Source organism: Aethalodelphis obliquidens, unplaced genomic scaffold (assembly GCF_003676395.1).
Source record: "Aethalodelphis obliquidens isolate GAN/ISIS:26980383/991018 unplaced genomic scaffold, ASM367639v1 scaffold7, whole genome shotgun sequence".
Lineage (NCBI taxonomy): Eukaryota > Metazoa > Chordata > Mammalia > Artiodactyla > Delphinidae > Aethalodelphis > Aethalodelphis obliquidens.
Genome location: NW_020837951.1, coordinates 12122959 through 12146820, shown reverse-complemented (window position 1 = coordinate 12146820; position 23862 = coordinate 12122959). Strand labels below are relative to the sequence as shown.

General features: G+C 36.9%; 1 protein-coding gene across 3 annotated transcripts in view; it reads right to left on the bottom strand.

The window, feature by feature from the left end:
• Nucleotides 1-2570: 2570 nt before the first annotated feature.
• RC3H2 (ring finger and CCCH-type domains 2) overlaps nucleotides 2571-23862 on the bottom strand; it is a 51781-nt gene continuing 30489 nt past the window's right edge. Inside the window, exons 10-21 of one of the 3 annotated variants that reach the window (XM_027104939.1) lie at nucleotides 18359-18667; nucleotides 14233-14447; nucleotides 13116-13549; nucleotides 12355-12525; nucleotides 10824-10970; nucleotides 10283-10496; nucleotides 9958-10042; nucleotides 9301-9382; nucleotides 9070-9204; nucleotides 8709-8816; nucleotides 8463-8611; nucleotides 2571-7841 (exon numbers count right to left, since the gene is read on the bottom strand). In XM_027104939.1, the coding sequence (XP_026960740.1) occupies nucleotides 7646-7841; nucleotides 8463-8611; nucleotides 8709-8816; nucleotides 9070-9204; nucleotides 9301-9382; nucleotides 9958-10042; nucleotides 10283-10496; nucleotides 10824-10970; nucleotides 12355-12525; nucleotides 13116-13549; nucleotides 14233-14447; nucleotides 18359-18667 (2245 nt within the window). In that variant the 3' untranslated portion in view covers nucleotides 2571-7645. The remainder of the gene's footprint in view (nucleotides 7842-8462; nucleotides 8612-8708; nucleotides 8817-9069; nucleotides 9205-9300; nucleotides 9383-9957; nucleotides 10043-10282; nucleotides 10497-10823; nucleotides 10971-12354; nucleotides 12526-13115; nucleotides 13550-14232; nucleotides 14448-18358; nucleotides 18668-23862) is intronic. The other 2 variants (XM_027104940.1, XM_027104941.1) reach the window with 2 other exon arrangements.

Genomic DNA, 23862 nt, shown 5'->3' with positions numbered 1-23862 from the left:
AATTGTGGCTTGGACCTCAGTGGTGAAGTGGTAAAATTCTGATTTTTTTTTTTTGCGGTACGCGGGCCTCTCACTGCTGTGGCCTCTCCCGTTGCGGAGCACAGGCTCCAGACGCGTAGGCTCAGCGGCCGTGGCTCACGCGCCTAGCCGCTCCGCGGCATATGGGATCCTCCTGGACCGGGGCATGAACCCGTGTCCCCTGCATCGGCAGGCAGACTCTCAACCACTGCGCCACCAGGGAAGCCCTTAATATTTATTTTGAAGGCAGAGCTGACAGGACTTGCTGCTGGACTAGGAAGAGTAGTCAAGGGGGAAATAACTGAAACGGGGAAGACTGGAGGTACACTTTGCGGATTCAGATTTGGACATGTTACGTCTGAAATGTTTGAGATCCAAATGAAGATGTTCGGCAGACTGCCCTATCTAAAACTGCCCACAGTACTTAGAACTACAGTGTAAGTTTCATGAAGTTAGGGACTAATTCACTACTGTATCTCTAATGCCCAGTACAAAGTAGATTCTCAAAAGTATATTTGTTGAGTGAGTCTCTCTAAACTACCTAGGCCTGAACATTTGATGATGGATGTTATTGAATGCACCTGGGCTAAGACAGGCCCCAAACCCATTTTCATTCTTTATGGCAGTGGTTCCCAAACTTTTCTGCACATTGGCAGCACCTGGGGAGCTTCAAATGCACTGATGCCTTGATCCCACCTCCTGAGAGTGTGTTTTAATTGGTCTGGGGTGTGATCTGGGCTTTGGGATTTTTTTAAAAGCTCCCTAGGTGATTGCCATGTGCAGGTAAGTTTGGAACCACTGCATTACTGAGTTTTCAATTATAAAAAATCTTTGTTAAAGTGCACGATCATTACTCCAATAGGTGTCAATTATAAAGAAAATAAAAATCTTCCTGGGATTTCATTTCCTTCAGTTAAGTTTCCTCTCCTTTGCCTGGATCAACTATCCATGGTTCCTCCTCTTCTTCTTCCTGATCTCAGTGATCACGCCAGGGCTTATATAAGATCACCCGTTTCACAAATATCGGTCTGTTTTCAGCAACGAGGTCTGGGATTCTAAGCCAAATTTAATCCATGATAATGTGGAGATGTCTGGTAGGCTTCCTCTACAACAAATCCTGTCAATTGCGCTCTCCTACTTTTCAAATCCATCTCTTCCTCCATCCTCTCTTTGGCCATGCCCTAAACACTTCTTACCTAGATTGTTGGCCTGGTCTCCCTGCTGGTCAATCTCCAGCTTCACCTCAGACTATTACCAAAGTGATCTTCTAAAAACCCAAATCAATCAGATCATCTAACTTCCAAGACTCCCTAACAGTCTCTTTAGTATTTAGTGTCCTTCATAAAGGTCCCTATTTACCTCATCTAGCTATGTGATCTGATCTCAATGATCAGATCACATAGCTAGATGAGGTAAATAGGACAAATTGGACAAATTTGGACAAATTCTCTAAGGTCTCTGCCTCAGTCTTCTCATCTGTAAAATGGTGACAATAATGGTTCTAGATGATAATATACCTACAGCACTTACAACTGTGTCTGGAACATATTAAGTGCTGTTAAGAGTTAGTTAAGCTATTCTTCAAACACTCCTTCCACTGTAACACTTATGGCTAAAATAGGTTCCAACCATCACCATCACCATCTTTGGAAGGTAGAATAAGACTTGAATCAGAAATCTGACTCTATTTACTTTCTAGTTACAAGGTCTTGGGCAAGTCACTTAACATCTCAAATACAAAACAGGGATCATAATATTTATAATGAAGGGCTGTTAGGATACAGAGTGGGGTGTTGTGAAGTTACAGTAGGTTCTCAGGTGTTTTCTCCCCTTAGCTCTGCTTGGTGAAATATTATTCAGCCTACAAAGAAATGCCCTTCTTTGAGGTCATTTCTCAAAGAAGCAGTTCCTCTGGCTCACTATCACTACCATCCACTCCATAATTTCCCTTTTGGAGTTTCCATATACCTTATACAAGAACATAGCTCACTGAGCTGGTTATTCAGATTTGTCTTTCCCATTTCTCACCCTGAGAGCTTCTAGAGAGAGGGCTTGTTGTTTCACTGACCTTCAACCCTAATGACCAGCACAGACAGGGGCTTAAAATTCATCAGTTGAGTGAATGAGTAAAACTACTCAAGGCCCAGTGAAAATGGTGTCTAGAATCACTCAGGCCATTTTCTGTTACATTCTGAGGTTCCACAGAACAGTCTTCATACTTCTGTAATATATTGCTTCATATTCGTTATTTATCTATTTGTCCTATTTTCTCCATTAGACTGTGAACTGCTAGTATTATCTACACCCTCATCTCCCATACAGAAAGTACTCTATATTGAATGAACAAAGTGATTGATTGAATTGAGGACTATTTCAACCTCCCTGGCCTATTCATTTCTTTCAGATCCTTCCCAGTGATGAATGCATGAGGCAAGGTGATTGTTTAAATCTTAAGGAGTAACCTGGTAGCTTAGTTAAACCAAAAAATTTACCAAGGAAGTCAAGATAACTAAAATGCACTATGAACTTAATATTGACACTAAACAAACAACTTTTAAGGTGGACAAATAATTTTATTTTATGCATGCAAATACATGTCAAGTACTGCAAACTTTTTCCATCAATTTTCTCTCAAACACTGAAAATCATGATGCTCTATTCTGTGAACAGCCAAAGCTAATATCTCTTCACTTCAGTGCTACAGCAAAAACACACAGAATTCACTCTTTGCTATTCACTATCATCACAACCCTCATTGTTCCATCTCTGCCCTCCCCCCATATACAGGCCTTATGAAGCCTAGCCTTCCCCCATTTAATCCTATTCCTATAGCACAAAGGGAAACATTACAATTTGGAAATTCAAATTGAAATAAATGGAATAGAATTTATTCCCATATATATTCCCCATTTCATTGTACAGAATTATTTTAAATTATAGTTTTAAATAGAAGCTGAGTATATGCCTTAAAAATGAGCATTAAATCCATCTTAGAGATGGTGCCTGCTTTTTACATGATGGGTGTACACCATCTTTAATTTCATTTACATTTCAATCGAACAATAGATTTGCAAAGAAAATGTCTAATACAGACGTAAAAATATTCACACTAGAGCTTCACAATCGGTTGTACAATTGACAAACAGGCCTCTTTTCCCAAACTTTCCAGCTAAGCAAATTTATAAAATGTAATCAATGCAACAAGAAAAACATTTCTCTTTCACTTCCAGGGAAAAGAATATGCAATAAACAGTATAAATGCAGACAGCAGTTGCTGCAAGCTAACCACGATACTCCCAAGTGGCTGTACAGTGGATATGTGCAGTACAAATAAAAGCCACATGTGTTGTATCACAACTACAGTATAATTGTTTGCCCAGCTAAGAGAATGCATGCACTTCCATGCCTTGGGTTATAAAGTGAGGCCTAATTCTTGACAGATTGATGGAATATATGCAAATGACCTTGGCTTGTGGCAGTACTAAGTGCAGCCAGTGTCTGTGTTCCACTGGTTTAAGGATATTTAAATTTTTTTATTTAAAAAAAGAAAAAAAAAAACTGCCAATTTCAGACTTGGGGGAATAACTGCTCTTGGAGTAAAAACAGGACTCCACTCAAATGTGGGGTGTTCTGATTGGTGGCCTTGACTCCTTGTATTCCCTTGCCAGCAAAGGGATACAAAGAAACCACTACTATAAAGGAGTAACTAGCAAATTTATTCAATTTACCCAGAAAATGAGATACTCCTTGAGCATGTTCATTTGTGTTCTGCTTGCAGAAGGGGTTCTTATGTAGAAGGAGTTACAGTAAGTGATCCCATTAACACTCTTCATTCACTAAAACACAGGGAAAGTTCTTCCAGGAAACTAATACATAGTTGCAATGCAACTTTCCCCTTGAATGATTAGTCACCAATACTGGTGACAGTCTGCTCAGAAAATGACTCTAGAAGCTAGGGAAGAAATATTCGAAGTTGAAATCACATGCTGAATCTGATCATTACAAACGCCACCCCTGTTAACAAGATAACATGGGTTTTAACATCTAAAATGCAAAAGCAAGCTAGATGGTTTTTAAAACAATGTTTTCAAATGTTTAAATGATCCCATTTTTAATTCCTACGAATCACTGTGCATCTGGTAATTTTCTCAAGGCAGCATATAAAACTGGGATGTGCTTTATAAACTTAGAATCAACTTGAAACTTGAGTGAAAGTGACCAGATCCATACAAATGGAAAATTTCAGTTCTAGTATAGGTTTCTGTTACTATCCTCTTGTGAGAGTCAACAGTTACTAGGAAAAACATCAGTGCCACTGACCCATTGAAGTACCTTCTCTTGAAAATTACGATGCACAACTTTCATGCATGACGCTGGTTTACTAGATGGTATTGAAAGTAAGTCATGGCAGGAAAGGCAAAGGAATCTGCTTTGTTCAATTACCAACTAGATGACATACTTAAGTAACTTTCCCAGGATTCCTAAGATGAAATGAGACCACAAAGAAAGAACTACTGATGCTACATCACAGTATCTGAATGAGGCACATGGTCTTCAGAATGGGACTAGAAATTTTTAAAAACACAAGAAGTCAGAACAAAACCAAAACCTCACCATTTTCCCACTTTCCAGACCTCGGATTACTTTTTCCTTATGAGACCATACACCACATATGCAGTTTAGTTGACAACATTACAAACTTCCTCTCCTATTGCTTTATATCCTTTGATTTCAAAAATATGTGCATCACAACATGTTGGTAAACGGTCAAATGACAGGGAATGCCCCCTATTTTAAAAAGTCACATTCTAGGTCCGATTTGTAATTTTTTCCTCTATGATATCATTAGGTACCTTTCATAAGAAGGATCAGAAAAACTGCTCTTCCTTCTCAAATGGCAGAGAACCAATGTCTTTGTTTCACATCCAACACACCATAAGAAAGAGAAGATGATTACTACATAAAGGATGCAATACCGAAAAATCCCAACATAGAAACAATTCCTATGTTGTTAGTGAGGAAGAGAGTAAGTTTTTAAGAACAGGGAGTTACTGTTTTATGGGATCACCTGCTGCAAGACAAGCATTATTTTAATATAAATGTTCTGAGACATACCAATAAGTTGGCAGGTATATACATACACTGATGCAAATGTAATTTCACTGGACAAGTAGGCAAACACCTAAGCAGTTTATCCCAACCCCCTCCAGCAGAGCACAACCAAGTTTCAAAACTTCAATTTTAAAATTAAAAAGATAAGGTTAAATACACAAGATCAATTTATGTAGTATATATTCACCCTCAGAACGTGCTGAAGATGTTTTGCGTAGTTCTGTTGCACAGAGGGTTCTTTCCCTGAGGGCACATAAGGAGCTCTCAAACTGTTAATAGGTCTCTATTTTGTAACAAAATAGCAATTTTAAAATCTTAAAAAAAAATACATTACCTTCAACATGGAAGATCTCACTATTTAAATATCCATGAAATAGACATACTGGTTTGCATATCCTTTTGGAAATACAAACAGCAAATAAAGTACATTGGAAGCATTTCAAATGTAATAAGCGCATATTTATAGAAAGGTTCTGATATAAATTATATAACAATCACGTTCCTGTAATATCCTAGGCTAATTTATAATGTCGGAAATAAGTTAATGTAACATGGTTTAAAACTCTTGTTCCTATTCATTTCAGGTTACAGAGTGAAATAAATAAAATGTCCTTGTAGGGATGGGGGCACTGGCCATGGCAAAAAGGTACAGTACTAACCAAGGAAACTAAGTCAAGGCTACTGTGCTGTTATGCTACAAACAAACATCTTCATACATTTGAGTATTAAATAAATGTGTAAGATCTTCCATACTGACACCAGAATATCAAAACTACCCCTTTGTTTCTCAGGTATATTTACAACTTATCAGTCACCTTATGAGCATGTTCATTAAGACAGGTATCAAACACCAGTTATTTACTCATTCTGATCAAGAAATTTCAGGGAAATGTCAACCCTCCCGCCCCTGGAAATGTGCACAAAACTTTTTATCAAAATCTTATCTGATACAATGCTGTGGTTTTGTAAAACAACTAAATAGCTCAGACGACCAATAACATGATCCTGTTTAAGCATCTTGCTAGCAGGAAAAGCCCTTACATACAGTACACCTGGTGAAAGATCAGCTTGGCTTAAAATATTCCAGTACAATTTTCAGAGTAAACAACTTCACAGAAGTTAATTAAAAATAATAGTAAAAGTCAAACTAATCTTAAAGAAATGGGGGGAAAAACAAAGACACAAACTACAGGTAAGATCACCCAGAAGGAATGCCCAGCTTTTGTTTTCAAATGTTGACTGAAATTTAGGTTTCAATAAAATACCTCCCACAAATCTGGAGCCTGGCTGGTTGAACATACTGCATACTTTCAGATGCCAAGTCAAAACACTTTTCAGTCACATTTTAGCAGGGCAGAAATTATTCATGTTTTTAAGTATGAATAAAGGTTAGCCAATGTTCTATTATTACATGGTTCATAGTCTTATCAACCTAACAGTCAGAAAAACAAGGAAAATTAAACCCCAACATGAAGTAACAATAAACAATATTTAACCAAGATAATGCAATGAACATCCAAATTAATTAGTTTAAATTAAAAACCCAGCAATACCATCTTGTTAGTCAGTGCAAACACTACATACAGGGTTTTCTCAAGAAAGCTGAAAGCACCTGATTCTTTTGCCAAGTCATCAGATTCATAATGTACAGGCTTAAATCTGCATTTTAAAAAACTGCCATTACATTAGTGCATAATTTATCAAAATTGTAAAAACGATTCTGCATAACTTAGGAGAATTTAATATCTAGTACATCAGCTGAAAGACTTAGGCACTTGGTTATATATTTAATTACTTACTTCAACAAGTAGCCTGTGTATAAATATTAACAAAGCAGAAACTATTTTTGAAAAATGGAAAATTGAAAAAAAATTTAAATGCTACAGATAAAAGCACTGCACCACACTCCTACATATAATGCAGTAAAGAAAGCTAGTATATAACCCTGTAAAATTCTATGGTAAGAACATCTAACTCCACTCTTCAAAATTTAAAAAAAAAAAAAAAAAAAAGAAAAAAAAAATCCATGCAAAGTCCCATGAAAAAGATAAATAAAGCAGCTGGAATGAGATGGAAATTTCTCTCAGTGAAACATAAAATAGAAATAAATAAGTTAATTAAGTCTACTTTCACTAGATGTATCATTGTAGGATCCTGCTAGTTTAATAACTGAGTTGTTAATTTTCTATAGAAGCCATTTAAAATAGGAAATGGCTCAGTTGCTGCACCGGATTGCTACAAACTCATAAAAAGCTGCTTGAAGCTTAAGTTAAATGTCCAAATTCCAATCACTTCTGGAAAGTGAACGTGTTACCCTAGTAAAGTAAATTTTCTTTTTTTTCATAATGCTAATGCAAGAGGGCTTGAAGTATCAAAGAGTCCACAGGAAATGGATGCCCCCAGTAATATCTTTTTTTTAAAAAAAATATACATTATATAATATATATTATATATATAAAAAGCTAGTGTAAATGCTTCCATGGTATGGTCACAGATTTGAAAGATGAACCTCTTTTCAGCTGTTAACCATCTTCCCATTTGCAACAGGTTTCAAAAAGTCGTTTTTATCTTCAGACATAACATGAGTTTTCAGAATGAGGTTGCCAACACTGACAGATGTGGCAAGAGGGAGGCAACTCGCATTGCTAATGGCCACTGGGAGTGGCTGACTAAAGCAAGAAGTTACCGGCAGAATTGTTTTTTGCTCCTCCCTGGGAGAGAATAAATGACATTGAAAACAAATTAGCTTTAAGTGAAAACTTTTAAGAGTAACCATACATGCTGAATAAAAGTTGTAACACACTTGAAGAGCCCCTAGCAAAGGCATGTGTTTTTCACGAAAAAGTATCGGAGGTCACTAAAAAAGTCCCATTTTCCAAAAATTATAATAAAAAATTAGAACACTGGTTAATTTAAGGCCAACAAACTATCAAGTTCAAGATTAGCCCATATTTTTGGCAGTAATTATATACTAAAGGCCAAAAATATCTTAGCAAGATTTTTAAAAAGGGAAACCCTTCATTTAGGTTTTAGTTCTTCATTTTGTAGTCTTGATGTTTGGCTATCAGTTAGAGGAAGTATAACCTGATGCTACAGCATAAACATAAACTTTTATCCCAACAAAAAGCAAGTTTTAGGCTACTAAAATGGACCACTTGGTTAGTTAAAACTTAGTTCTCCTCTCCTAAAAATCCAGACTGACCAAATCATTGCCTTATTACGTAAGGTCTTCCCCTCATAGGATAAAACCAAAAATGAATTTAACAATGCATCTATTTCTTTTTCTTCATGCCCTATGCCCACTGGTTATGAATTTTATGTCTAACACTCACAGAATCACATGGTCTTCATCTAAACTCTGTCTCTTCTGCTCCAGGGGCTCCTTTTGGTGTTGTTGGACTGGATGCCCATTTTCTACTGCTGTTCCATTCAGTAACTGATCATTTTGAGAACTGATACCAAGCTGTATGTCCAGGATCTCCTATGAAAATAAAATGTTAATCCTTCAGTATGAAAGTATTCTGTACTTTAATTCCCAATGGAGTAAAGCCTCCTAGATGTGTGACTGCAGTACTTACTTCAATCTGTTCACCTTGTCCATCAGGTTCATCAGTATCAAGTGCTGAAAGCTCTAACTCTATATCCCTATCAGGTTTAGTATCAGCTGCATCTTCTGTATAATCACTCTGTAATTAAGAAAAATGGTGATTTCATATCTGTGGAAACTGGGGCTTCCCTTTTAAATTAAAATGGGAGTCCCAATGATTGATCTAAAAAAAGAAATCTGGGACTACAATTTTATTTCTACTCTTAAGTTTTAAAAGCAATCATCCACCAGAAAAAGCCAAATTTTGCACTAAGTAATGGCATAAAATAACATGCAACAGCAGCAAACAGCAAATATATTGGGCATGAAGCTGAGAGGTTCAGTTTCCTTACCTCTCCATTTCTCAGTTCAATTTCCTTGCTTAGAAGATTTAAGGTAAGGTGACGGCCTTCGTCCAGGGAATTCCACTTCTGTTGCATGGCCAGAGCATTGGCCTCCCTCTGAAGAAGCAACGAGTTACTCTTGGCCTAGAGGAAAAAAAAAGTAAAGTCAGCTTCCATCCATAACTTTTAAATGTCATTCTATTTTTTAAAAAATTCAAAGCTGAGTGACACAGAGCCTACCTGCTGAAGTTCAATGCTCAAAAGGTCTCCAGTACTGGAATGCTTTCTATGACCAGATAAATCAGTAACAATGAATCTGTCCCTTTAAAGAAAAATATGTTCACTGTTATAAAAGTGAAATAAATGAAGCAACTAAAGCAGTAATGACTATATAACGACTATATACTATATATATATATATATATATATATTTTTTTTTTAATTTATTTATTTTTGGTTGCGTTGGGCCTTCATTGCTGCGCGCAGGCTTTCTCTAGTTGTGGCGAGTGGGGGCTACTCTTTGTTGCAGTGCGCGGGCTTCTCATTGTGGTGGCTTCTCTTGTTGCGGAGCATGGGCTCTAGGCAGGCGGGCTTCAGTAGTTGTGGCACGCAGGCTTAGTTGCTCCGCGGCATGTGGGATCTTCCCAGACCAGGGCTCAAACCCGTGTCCCCTGCACTGGCAGGAAGATTCTTAACCACTGTGCCACCAGGGAAGTCCTATATATATGTTTTACATAACAGATCAACCCTGAAAGATTCAGTCATTATTCCAAATGTAAAATTTTTTCCAGAAATTTGTTATATAGCTAAAACTAGCAAAGCACAGCTCATGAATAACTGGGAGTAGGATCTGTACTCTGAGAATAGAGAATCCTAAAGAATTAAGCATAACGTTACCGTTCAATATAATGTGCTGACGACGTAGCTTCATTACCATATGAACTCCATCTTGAATCAACAGCATTGACATAAGGGACATAATCTATAGAAACGTAGGAAAAAACAATGATCAGAAAAGTGAAAAATCAAATATAGGTGTGAATGTATACTTTTCCAAAAAATCCATATTTTATCCAACTAGCCATGTTCTCCTGGCTAAGCCATTTAATTCTGAGTTTACTGTGGCTGTTAAACGGAGAGAAATGTTCTGTATCTAACAGAGTGAGGATTAAAAAGCACAGTGCTAGAACATATCAGGTGAAGTATTAGTTAAATGGATCACCTGATACGCTGATAGGTTTAGTCGCACTTCCTTGGGAAGCAGTGGCCTGGACAGGATCCGTGGTATGGTAACCTGTACGGGAAGATCTAGAAATTGCACCCCATTTTGAGATGATAGGTCCATCACTAAAAGGAATTATTGGATCTTCTTCTTTCGTCCTTCTCTGAGTTTCAAATAAATGCACTCTTCTCTTAACATCTCCACTGTCCAGGTCCTGCATAAATAAAAGAAAATCAATAAAAAGATTGTTGGCAATTACTTCAGCTAATAATACAAGTACATGCTTTCAAAAGACATTAAATTAAGTTTTCTGGTAAATTTAACATTAGCTGTATATCTCAATGATAACCCAACATCTACTTTAAAACACTCAACTATGCCCAAATAATTTAAACATTAAGTGCAATTTATTTCAGGCTTACCTAAATGTAACTCTGCTGCTTACAGATGAGTAACATACCAACGATATGAAGATGAAAGCATTCAATCATTCTAAAACTTGAGTCAACATGCACGACAACCCTTGCCCCCCAAATCATACCATTAACACAGCATTTGAATTAGCAATTACATCTCTGGGCTCTGAATCGATAGCATTTATACAGGAACCTATGGTGCCACAAGACCAGGGGGAATAATGGGAAAGATGATCTTCTTCAAATTTTGTGCCACTCACACTTTCAGAGAACTGATTAAAAAAAGAAAAAAAAAAAAAAAAAGGCACAGGCAATTGGTAAGAAATTTAAATTTACAAACTTGTAACTAATATAAAGTAACTATTATAGAATTCACAGCACTTTATAGGAACAATTAAACATTCAATAACTAATATAAAAAACTGTAATAAGTAACAAATAGTATTTATATTATTTGTATTTATATTACATATTAATAGAAAAGAGAATGCCTTCTCTTTTTTACTTTGTCCTTTAAGAACTCATAAGGAACCCCTGACTGATACTATACAGACCAATCAACAATTTATAGCATGCCCCTAACATGGTACAAAGTGCTCTAAAAAATGAAAAAAAGCAAAAGAAAACACACACATACACATACACAGATAAATACAAATACATTTTTATATTAAGCAAGTGGCAATTCTATCACTCCTGTCAAGATGGTTAGCTGCTTTGAAGAAGTACAAGTTTGATGAGATAAATTTGGATCTACTTTAAAAATTCAGTATTTATGGATGGAAAAATACGATGTCTAGGATTACTTCAAAATAATCCAGTAGGAAGAGGGGGTACAAATGAAAGAAGATGGGCTGAGTTGATAATTGTGGGTAATGGGTACATGGAGTTTATTACTATTCTCTCTACTTTCGCATATGTTTGAAATTTTTCCTAATGAAAAGACTAGAAAAAATTTTATTTTAGTATCTCTAGGGACAGGAAATAAACCAGATGAATCAAAAAAAAATTAATGGTTTGCTCTAAATATAACAGTACTGAAAACAGGGTACATTAAAATAATCCTGGTACAAAAACTTGTTTTGAAATGATAACAATAATTAACAGTGATTTAAAACACCATAAATAATATAGTAGGCATTTCTGCACCTCTTGTGAAGTAGGGAAGAAATGCCTCAGATAGATCAGAATTCAAATCCAAGCTACTTACAGGGTGGGTGAATTTACTACTTGGGCAAATTACTTAACTTCTCTGAGTAGGATTCCTAACATGCAAAATATGGGTAATACCTGCCCCCTAAGGATTCTGTAAGAATTAAATAAAATAACTGCTTAATACAGTGCCTGGCACAAGTAGGTGCTCAATAAATGGTGGATATAAATCTTATTATTAATAAAAGCCATAAAAATAATGAGAAGTATACTGCTGGAAAGATTTCTGAATTCTTGGTGGAAAAAGGACTGTGATTTAGTGGCCTTCAGAGTATCACAATGCCTAGCCATAGTGCTTACATACTCAGTGCTTATTGAATTAAACTCAACTGCCACCAAACCAATGCAAAATATCCAACATAGCTAACTCTGGCTTGAACGAGTGCTCTGAAGTCAGTTGTCTGACCTATCCCTGCAACATCAAGTAATTAAAACCTTTCTTACATCAGTGCGGAAGTCTACACTGAATAGAGGAGAAGGTGGTGTTGGTGACTGTGTTGCCACAGGAAGAGTTGAAGAGACAAGAGGTGCTTTCTGAGTGTGGTACTGTGCCCACTGCTCTGGCTTTCTTCTTATCTGCTCCTCGCAACTGGTCTTCAAATGACCACAAGGTTCCTAAGGGGGGATAAAAGAAACAATCTTAATCATCTAGGGAGTGGTAAATAAATTTAACTATGCTCTGTGGAAATAATGTGAACATTTATTATATTGTTGGGACAAAAAAAAAAAAATACAGTAGGGAAGTCACCCTAGCCTATTCTCCATACACTTAAACGAAAGGGTTAATATTTAGTCAAATGTCAAAAGTAAAATCTGAGCGCTCACTTCTCTGGTTTAGGAAAATCATATGTATATACGTGGGGATACTAAAAATAGGCCCTATCTTTGTATTTTGAAGATTTCTTTTTACCTTCTCATCAGTTTCGTATCCAAACATAACATTTATTGAGCATGAATATGCATCAGGTCCAGTTCTAAGAGCTTTGCTTTTTCTGATTTAATCCTCACAACAGCTTTATGAGGTAGGTACTACTATGATTTCCATCAAATACGAAAAAACTGATATAGAGAAGTCAAGTAAAATTCCATAAGTCACACAATAAGTAAGTGGAGGAGCCAGGATATATACCTGAAAGGTCCAACACCAGACTCTAGAGTCTTAACAACTACACTATATCAGCATTCCTATTTCCATTATCACTTACCCTTGGTAAAGGCACAGTTGTCCTTGGCTCACTTGGTGGCTGACAAGCCACTGAATAATACCCATCTAATGAGTTATATCTTTCCCGCAAAGACGTCTGATACACAGACGAGTGCATCACATCCATTGGAGGTAAAGAATTGCTTCTAATAATGTCATCTCGTTGGTACATAGGTGGGCGCCAGATGCGCCTGCTGTCGTACACAGGAGCATACATTCCAGAAGGTACTGGAGGAACTGGTCCATACGGCTGCGGAGGAGGAGGTTGGTAAGGAGAAGAATTCATTCGATCTCGAGGCGAAAATGTACTGTAATGATCAGCATATGGCATGGAAGCAGGTGGGAGGGAGGACTCTGGAACATTATTGGACCTCACAAAGCGAGGAACACAGGGAGCCACACCAGCTGGTACTGTTGGAGGTGGTGGGTAGTATCCTTGAAAATTGGAAAGAGGAATATTTAATGTAATCTTAGTAAAATTTAACATTTTGTAATGGTTTAAAGTCTAAAGCAGCCTTTAATGTTGGAAAATAAAATAACCTTTGAACTTTACTTTAGTTACCCCTGGTTTAGAAAGACACTACACACTTTCAAGACACCACTATATGAAAATCATTAATGTTCAATAATTTGTTAAACTGCTCCTTAAAAACACTTGATGAGCTATTAACAGATGGCTGGTAAATTTCCTTCTAGGCCATGTATTGCCACAGGTTTTAGATTAAGTAATTAGTTACATCATTGATTCTTAACCTTTTGGGGAGCAGAGGTTAAAGACCTCTTTCATAATCTATATAAGCTGTGCATTGTCTTTCCAAAATTATACTTAAAGTATATATAAACCAAACATTTAGTATACTTATTTCAGAGGACATACAGAACTTACTAAAGCTCATCCATGGACCCTACATTTGATTCATAGGAATGAGAATCTTAAAACTACTGGTATGTAAAATCATAGATTCTTAGGACAGGAAGAAAACTTAGGGGTCATATAGTCCAAAGGATTAATTTTTTAATGTACATTTTCTAGATAGATATAAATGATTCACTAACTTATTACAACAAATGTTATATTGTAGTTTCTTTTTTTCTTAGAATTGTCTAAAATTACTTACCTGTCTGTGGGTACTGTGGGACTTCAAAGGGTATCTGAGTCCTTGGATCTTGAAAATACTGAATGTTTTCAGAATGCTGAGGATATACTGGTACTCTAGTTATAAATGGGCTGGATTTTGGAGGCACAGAATTCAGCTCTGTTCCAACATTAGTGGGCCCAGCTGAGGTAGCCGCTATATTACTTACAGGAGTCTTGGGTGGAGAACCAATTTTACTGGAGAGAAAATTTAACAAGGGCAAATGATAAATCACTATCTATGACTGTTAAAAGTCTTTCTCAGTAGAAATGGTTCATAAAATTATAGTGACCACTAACAGCAAATGCTTCAGGTATTTCCACAGTGACAAATAAGGCCATGAATTTCCTTACCACCTTACACTGTTAATTCACAAGATTATAGTAACAGATCTCATATTTTGGTGAGGGTGAAAAACAAAACAAAAAACTGCAAACAAATCCCAGGCACAATGTGACCCACTAGTCCCTTTTTACTCATACTTTAAACAAAGATTTTTCCTACTGGAAGTTTAAAAAAAATCCTGTTCAATAACTTCTCAACAGAAACAATATAGTTTACCAGTAGAATTTTTTGACACAAATAAGACAGATATGTAAAGGGAAGGACTGCTCTAAATATTAAGCATTAGATTAGCTGAAATGTAAACTTATTGAAGAAAGGCCATTTTTGTCCATTTTGTTAACTGCTACATGCCCAGGATCTAAAACAGTTTCTGGCACACAGGAGGCACTCAGTAAATATTTGTTGGACAAATGGAAAAGTTCCTGCCACGTAGTAGGTAGTCAGTAAATATCTGCTAGATGAACAGAATGCCAACGAAATGGTTACTCATTAAATTGATGCAAAACACACAAGCTTTTTTTTTTTTTTTTTAAAACACAAAGGATTTTCTTTGTTGATTCACCAGGCGATCAGCTCCAGAGGATCTCACCATGGCTTCTTAGGCCCTCTGAAGAAGTCAAACTTTGGCAGAGCTGAGATATGTGGTGACGCAAGAAAAAGATCTTGTTAATGATGCAGGAATTCAATACATTGCATCTCAACTAGATTAGAGGGTTTTTCTCAAACTAGAGAAGCTCTTTTAAAGCAAGAGTATAAATAACAAGGAGTATGGGCTGCCTTTAAGTCTAGCAGAGATTAGTCTAGCAGATGTTTACTTCTATGTGTAATTGTGTATTAAAACGCAGAAAATAAGAAACTGTGGATAATAGTAGTAAGTACAAATGGCTTAGAGTTTAAAGATATTTTAGTGCTGTGCTTATATTTTGAAGTTCAATAAAGGCAACAAGGAAAATGATTAGGATTTCCTCTTAACAATAATAAGTAACACTAATCAATTAATGAGCACATTCCAGAAACTATTCTAAGTGCTTTACATAGATTATCTGGTCCTCCATAGCAGAATGTTATATACCACAAAATTCAGATAAGTACTTTGAAATGACAAATTCTTAGACTTTGCAGGAAAAAGGTACCAAAATCCATGACAAGGTTCATAGCCTTATGAAATCATGCAAGCTATCCCAAAAATCCAGACTTAAGGAAAAAGCTAACTTTCAGTCCCATTCTAGCCAGACAGCTAGATTCTAGATGAATTTAGGATTCTAGGCTGTCCTTTGCAGCAGGCCCTCTTACCTACATGCTTTTGCCTGTGCTGCCTTCTCTACTGACAAGACCCTTCCTTCCTAATTAGCCATACTTTTGGAATGGCTCAGGTGTCATCACCTTACCTCTAAAAAATTTTCCACAGTAACTCCAGGTAGAATTATTGTTATTTTTTGTGTTTTAATAACACTTGAAACACAACTCCATTACAGTACCTTTCAGAATATATTATATGATATCTGTTTATGTCTGTCTCCCAAACTGCACTGGAAGACTCTTAGAAGCAGGGAGTATATCTACTTCATTTTCATTAACTATGCCAATTGTCCTGGTATTTGGCACATATCATAATTTCTGAATGAATAAATGATTTATTTACCGAGATTTACTTATTTTTGAAAGTTGTTTTCTCTAGTCCATCATTTTTTAAAAAACTTATATTTACCCTTGTAAGGTGTACAATTCAGTGATTTCTGGTATATTCCCAAGGCTGTGCAACCATCACTGCTATCTTATTCTGAAACATTTTTACCACCCCTAAAGGAAACCTGTACTCACTAGCATTCACTCCCCATCTCCTTGTCCCCCAGCCCCAGCCCCTAGCAACTATTCATCTACTTTCTGTCTTCTATGGATTTGCCTATTCTGGACATTCACATAAATGGAATTCTACAATATTTGGCTTTTGTATCTAGCTTCTTTCACTTAATATAATGTTTTCAAGGTTCATCCATATTGTAGTATGTACTAGTACCTTATTCTTTAATGGCTGAGTAACATTTCACCATATGAATATAAAATGGTTTTACAACTTTACCTTGCCAAAACCCTTCAAAAGCTCATTTTCTAAATATATTTAACACAAAACCTCCATAATCTGGTGTCAACCTACCTATCTAAATCTTACCATATTTCACCCAGCAATATAAAATTTTCCTATCCTTTAATCCAACCCCAATATTGCTTCATTTATGTAAATGCTGTCTCCCCAACTATGTCTTCATAAGTTTCTTAAATGCACAGATATCTTTTACATCTCATGTATTTTCTTTTTTCTTTTTCTTTATTTATTTTTAAAATTTTCTTTATTTTTTTGGGCTGTGTTAGGTCTCAGTTGCAGCACTCTCATGTATTTTCAAGAGTGCCAAAATCAGAGCTCAGTATTAGTGTGTAAATAACATTTGCTAAATTAGACAATGTTCTCTGATTTATCTCTTCGAAGATCTCTCTGAGGGAAGATTATAAGGATCCTCTGATAAACAAATTTCCCTATCACATGCTAATTGCAGAAATAAAGAATATAAATGTCTACCTAGCCATTTATTATTTGAAATCCCTAGCAATTTACTGTGTGCCTAGCATAACGCTTTTTCCCCAAAAGGTATATAATAGACACTGACAGACTATTTATGGGCAACAATCTAAACATGCTTTAGCTCAGATTTTAAGAGGCTTAAAAGAATACAAAAGCCTGAGATATCAGAGGTGGAAGTAACTTTTCAGATAATCGGGAAGTTTTAAAACATTTTTCTTTTTTTTTTTTAAACCTATTGATGAATAAAGCCAAACTCTTTTTTGGGGGGGGCCTCTCCCGTTGCAGAGCACAGGCTCTGGACGCACAGGCTCAGTGGCCATGGCTCACGGGCCCAGCCGCTCCACACCATGTGGGATCTTCCCAGACCGGGGCACGAACCCGTGTCCGCTGCATTGGCAGGCGGACTCTCAACCACTGCGCCACCAGGGAAGCCCAAAACTTTTTTCTTAAAGTACCAAAACCTTTCCGCCAAATTAAATCTTATGCTGAAACCCCAAAACAACAATAATGGTAATAATAATAATGGTAGTTATAATAACAGCCGCAGATACTTAGTGAGTGCTATGTGGCAGGCACTATTCAAAGCACATTGCAGTATTAACTCATTTAATCCTCACAACCAACATATGAAGCAGGTAGTATTATTATACCAATTTTATGGATAAGTAAACTGAGGAAAACAGATTAAGTAACCGGCCTAAGATCAAACAGCTGGGAAACACTGAGCCAGAATTTGAACCCAGAGTTTGGCTTTAAAGATTTCCCTCTTAACAACTACACATCATTACAGAGCATAAAGTGGAACTGTTCTAATTGAAACGGGCTGGAGGCTCAAGCATCTCACCTGCTTAGGTTTCTACTTAGTTCCTTTTTGGCACCTCTATGGACTCAATCCTAAAGTTCAAGGAAATAAGGTGAGAAAAACTGAATTCTGGTCCAACCTCTTCAGTTTACAGTTGAAGAAAACAAAACCCAGAGTTGAAGTGAATTTCCAAGGTCACAGCTATTCAATTGCAGATCCAGGACTAGAACTCAACTTTTTTGGTATTTAGTGCTTTTTCTACTACATGAAACATTCTGCATAAAAATTCTGATTAACTGCTTTTCCTCAGGATAAATAAAAATACTCAGGTACTTATAAAAAGGCTAAATTACTCACGTTAAACATTTTTACCTAATACTTACTTTTCAGTTACAGACTCTGCAGAAGGCCCAGCAGCATTCTGACCATTAGTGCCAACCTTCCCCACTTTCTTCACAGTCTCCAGCGCTCTTAATGTACTGTCAGTACTACGAGGAATTAGCTGGGAAACACTGTTTTCTGCATTTGAAATTCCGTTTGTACTTGGAACAATTTTCCCCGTTGTTTCAGTACTTCCTATGACAGAAATGACATTTCCGGCTGTGGTTGTGACAGTGTTGTTTACACCAACTTTATTTAGAAGAGGAAACGTTCTTACAGTTGCATTGATCTTTTTGTTCCTTAATCGATACCTGTTTCAAAAACAATAAACATATCAGTAAATATTTCACTAAATCTTACCCTAAGTAAAAAAAAAAAAGGGAGGGAGCAATAGGAAAAAATGTTAAAAGGAAGAACAACTTTGAAAAACAGGTTTCTTCAGAAACTAACACACCATTGTAAAGCAATTATACTCCAATAAAGATGTTAAAAAAAAAGTTTCTTCAGCTAAATATCACATACAGTCTACATCAAACTCTGCTATGATAGCCATCACATGAAAATGTATCTGCCATATACAATATATGTATGTACACACAATACTTATGTATGGAGACACATAATTAATGTAGCAAGAAAAGTACAAATGTATTCAAAAAACTATTTTGAGAGTGGGAAGAGATCTTCTTGAAAATTTTGTATAATTGGAATAGAAAGTACACTATATAAAAATGAAAGTAACCATACCAAATTTATTTGGGAATGTAGAATGAAAAGGTATGCAAGAGTTGAAAGAATTCTGTTGTTACCAAATTGTTAAGACATCATATAATTTTAAAGAGATTAAAAAAAAAACAAAACTCATTCTTAAACATTACACCAAAATATAGAAATTTAGTATTCTACTTTTCAGATTAGTTTATGACCAAAGTAAAAAGTATTTGGATTAAAGATATTTTCTGATATTAAATTCAGGGTTTTATTTATGGTGGTCAGATATAATACTCTAATATATGAAGCAACCTGATCTCTGATTCCATTTAAGAAAATTTATTTCCAGTCATACAACAAAAATTTCATTACAATGTAGTCCTAGTTAGTGTTCCCTCCAATATTTTAAAGTGGTGAACAACTATGTTATATGAATAGAAAGACTACACACATATGGGTTCATAATTACATATACCTAAATTAATCTAATATTAATGTTATATATAACCAAACATATGGTAATTAGATATAAACAGTGTTAGTGATGAGCAATGCCTTCACAACAGTTTCCCTTTTAGTCCTCCAGTATCTATAAACAGCTTCATTATTCAATTCTCTCCATCTCATTCATACACACACACTGACAGAAGCAGCAAAGCTCAGTAAAGACAAGTATTCCCAGATCAGCCTGGCTAAAGGTGGAGTGATAGAACATGAAGTTCAAAAAAACCATAGGTTATGGCCAGCTTATATATGTCATCTTATAGATCTGAGGAACCAATGATTACTTCTTGAAGAATGAGGGTTATGAGCAGACCTATATTTTAGAAAGGCAGTTTGGTGGCATGGAGGGGCCAGTGCTTTCCTCAACAAGCTACTCTGAAACCTGCTCTTCATCTTCATTCTTCACTTCAAAGGTTCTTGCACAAAATGCCCAGCTGCTCCTTGCTTTCCATTCTCAAAGGATAAATTTCAAATTTCCTTAAGATTGCTTGGGCAGGCAAAAAATAAAGTTTTAATTGTGAGTCTCTTAAAAGAGAGGAGTAAGGTAAAGTAAGGGACAAACAGGGATACATACTGGACTCCTGGCATCTAGGCAGCTAAAGACTTAGGCTTGGAATCTGGACCTCACAGTTGAAAAAAGCCAATTACCTCCTATTCTTTTTTTTTTTTTTGCGGTACGCGGGCCTCTCACCGCTGCGGCCTCCCCCATTGCGGAGCACAGGCTCCGGACGCGCAGGCTCAGCAGCCATGGCTCACGGGCCCAGCCGCTCCGCGGCACGCGGGATCCTCCCGGACCGGGGCACGAACCCGCGTCCCCTGCATCAGCAGGCGGACTCTCAACCACTGCGCCACCAGGGAAGCCCCTCCTATTCTTTTAAAGTCATCCATGAGCTCCCTCAAGTATTGGCTCCCTGACTTACCCAGCTTAGAATCCATTATCTACCATTAATTCCTCCCTTATAAATACCTTTAATTCCCTTGGTCCAATTACCCTGTTGAACTCACCTGGTAAAACCCCAATCCAATCTGTTACTTATTCTCTTATTCTGTGTCTGCTCAAGTAGGTGAATGTTGCTAGAGAAAAATCATGCAATCATGCTGACTAAACTCTCTTCAAAATCATGATCAAGTATTTAAAATGGCCAAGCACTACATTAATACACTTCTCTACTAAATTCACTTTCCCATCTCTAACATCCTCCTCCCTTCCATTCCCCAGAGCCCCGCCACAGCTGATGATACTGCCTCCCACTTCACAGAGAAAACAGATGACACCAGAGGAGAATTAATTATCTTTCCATCACCAATCCCGCCAACCTTCCTGCTTCTGTAACTACACACTCCACCTAAAATAGGAGGTGAAGAGTTCCTATTCCTAACTAAGGCCAATCTTTCCACTTGCACCCCAGGTCCCAAGCCCATTTGCCTTCTCAAAGATTTCACTCCTATAATTATCTTTTCTTCTCTAGTGCATCATCACTTCATTCAGGTGTCTGCTTAAATGTCATATCCTCTGGGATCCCTTCCCAGACAATCTAATCTAAAATATCTCCCCTTTCCCAATCTCCTTCTCCTTACCTTGTTATTTTTCTTCGTAGTGCCAATCAGCACCAGATATTATGTTTTCTATTTATTTGGTTTATGTTGATCTTCTCTATTACAATGTAAGCCCCATGAGAGCAAGAATTCTGCGTTCCTTATTCATCTTCAGCACAATGCTTGGTACATGTTAGGTGTTCCATAAATATCTGCCTCATGAATGTGGAGTAATCCTTAAACTTCACATGGCCAAGAGTACTGATTTTCTACCCCCAAGCATTTCCTATCTCCGTAAAAGATATTACTTAGTTATGCAGGCCCCAAACCTTGGAGTCATCCTTGATCTTCTCTTTTCTTTATACCCCACATTCGATCTATCAGTCCTATCAGCTCTACTTCCAAAATATATCACAAATCTGGCTACTTTTCATCATCTCAATTACTATAGTCCTAGGACCAAGCTACTAATCTCATGCCTGGACCACTGCAGCAGTTTAACTGGTCTACATCATGCAGACACTAGAGTGACATTTCTAAGACAAAATTAAAATCTCATTGTTCCATTTGAATAAAACCCTATAATGGCTTCCAAAATAAAATGCAAACTCCTTGCCAATGTCCACCAAGCCAATATGGTCTGGCCCTCACCTAATCTCTACAACATTATCTTTTGCCATTCTTCTCATTCTCCAGGCACACTCGTCTTCTTTCTAGTTCCTGAACATGCCAAGCTTGTTTCCACCTCAGACTTTCTTTACAGCATTTTATTAGTAACTGAAATTGTCCGTTTACATGTTTACTGTTCTTCTTTCCCCACTAGAAGTACCTCAAATAGTACCTAGCACTTAACAACCATTTTTAAAAATATTTCTTGAGCTGGTTGACCTCAGGCTTTTGATACTCTCCAGAATGCAGCAATTTTTGGGAATAGGATTCCAATACCCTAAATTCTAAAATATATTCACACAAGTATTCTTAAGAGAGATTCTGGGCATTTGTTTGGTTAGAGATATGTATAGTAGAGAAAGCAGGCTGGGATAAAATTTATTTAAGTTAAACAAACATTTGCTGAATTCCTCCTGGTACATTATGGGAGCTAAGATAAAGGCTCCGCCCTCAAAAAGTCCAGAGCTGGGTAGCAACATGCACTTTTTTAACCAACGAGATAATGACATCTTCCACTTCCTTAATACTTTGTATTACCCTGTTTTTCCTTCTTCTTCTTCTTCTTTTATTTAACAGCAACAGAGAGTGTGAAGCTGGTTGGAAATATGAACTATAGATTATTTGCTCTTTCAACATAAATATCCTGAGTTTACATGTCAAATACCTGTTAAGTGCAGAAAATATAAAGATGAATAACCCATAAAATAAACGAAGTCCAGTGAAAATACACACCAGTAAATAAATAATTGCAATACAGTGAGAGAACTGGTAGTTATAAAGTTACCAGGTATAGAGTACTATAGCAGCACAGTGAAGAAAGCAACTAACACTGCCTGGGAAGTCAGGGAAGTTTTCAGACAGAAGATGATATCTGAGTATAATCAGGAACAGGAGCTCTCCAAACAGAGAAGAGGAAAGCATATGATATAGTGAACAACATGTATAAGGGAAAGAAGAGTGAAAGAATTCATATAGTAGTAAACTGGATGTACCTTAAAAAAATAAAGAATGCAAAAGGTGGAATAAGGCTGGAAAGCAAGACTGGGCCCAGAACCAGTGATATACTGAGGAACCAATTAAGAATTTAAAGCAGAAGATGGACATGATTAAACCCGTATTTGTGAAAGAAAATCTTGGTTGAGACATAGGGAGATGCATATAAAAAGCTACATAGCAGGACTTCCCTGGTGGCGCAGTGGTTAAGAATCCACCTGCCAACGCAGGGACATGGGTTCAAGCCCCGGTCCAGGAAGACCCCACATGCTGCGGAGCAACGAAGCCCATGAGCCACAACTACTGAAGCCCGTGCACCTAGAACCCATGCTCTGCAACGAGAAGCCACCACAATGAGAAGCACATGCACTGCAACAAAGAGTAGCTCCCGCTCGCCACAACTAGAGAAAGTCCGCGTGCAGCAGTGAAGACCCGACACAGCCAAAAATAAATATATAAATTAATCAATTAATTAAGTAAAAAAAAGCCACATAGCAGAATAGACAAATTGGGTAAACACGTGAAACATTAAACATTGCACCTGGCACAAAATTTGACTGATTAATTTGGCTATTGTTATTTTTACTGCTACCAATATAAGCTCAGGCAAGAAATAATAAAGTTCTGAAGTAGGAACTGGAGATGGAGAGCAGGAAGCCAATTTGAAGGTGTAAGAAGAGGTAAAATGGATTTTCAGGTGGGCACCAGTTGTGAGTGGAGTATGAAATCACACAGTTTCTTCTCTTTTTTAAGTGCTCCCAAGCAAGGTCCCCTAAAAAGCTCTATTTTAACTAAAAAGCTCTACTTCAGGTATGGACAAGCTCAAAATATCTCGAGTCTAAAAAATCACCTTGATGTAAAACTCTGTATACATCATATAGAACTGCCTAGACTAGATGCAAACAGCACCCTTTTTTTCTTAAGACTCCTGCAGCCTCTCTGGGATCTTCCAGTCTGGGAGAAGCAGGGGGATAGTAAGAAGGGAAGCATGTTTCTGCTCTTCTTTTTAATGCACACACATTTATCTTCTATCACACTGCTGTTGCTGTAGAGCTCATTATGTGCAGGGCCCAGTGCTAGCCACTGAGAAGAG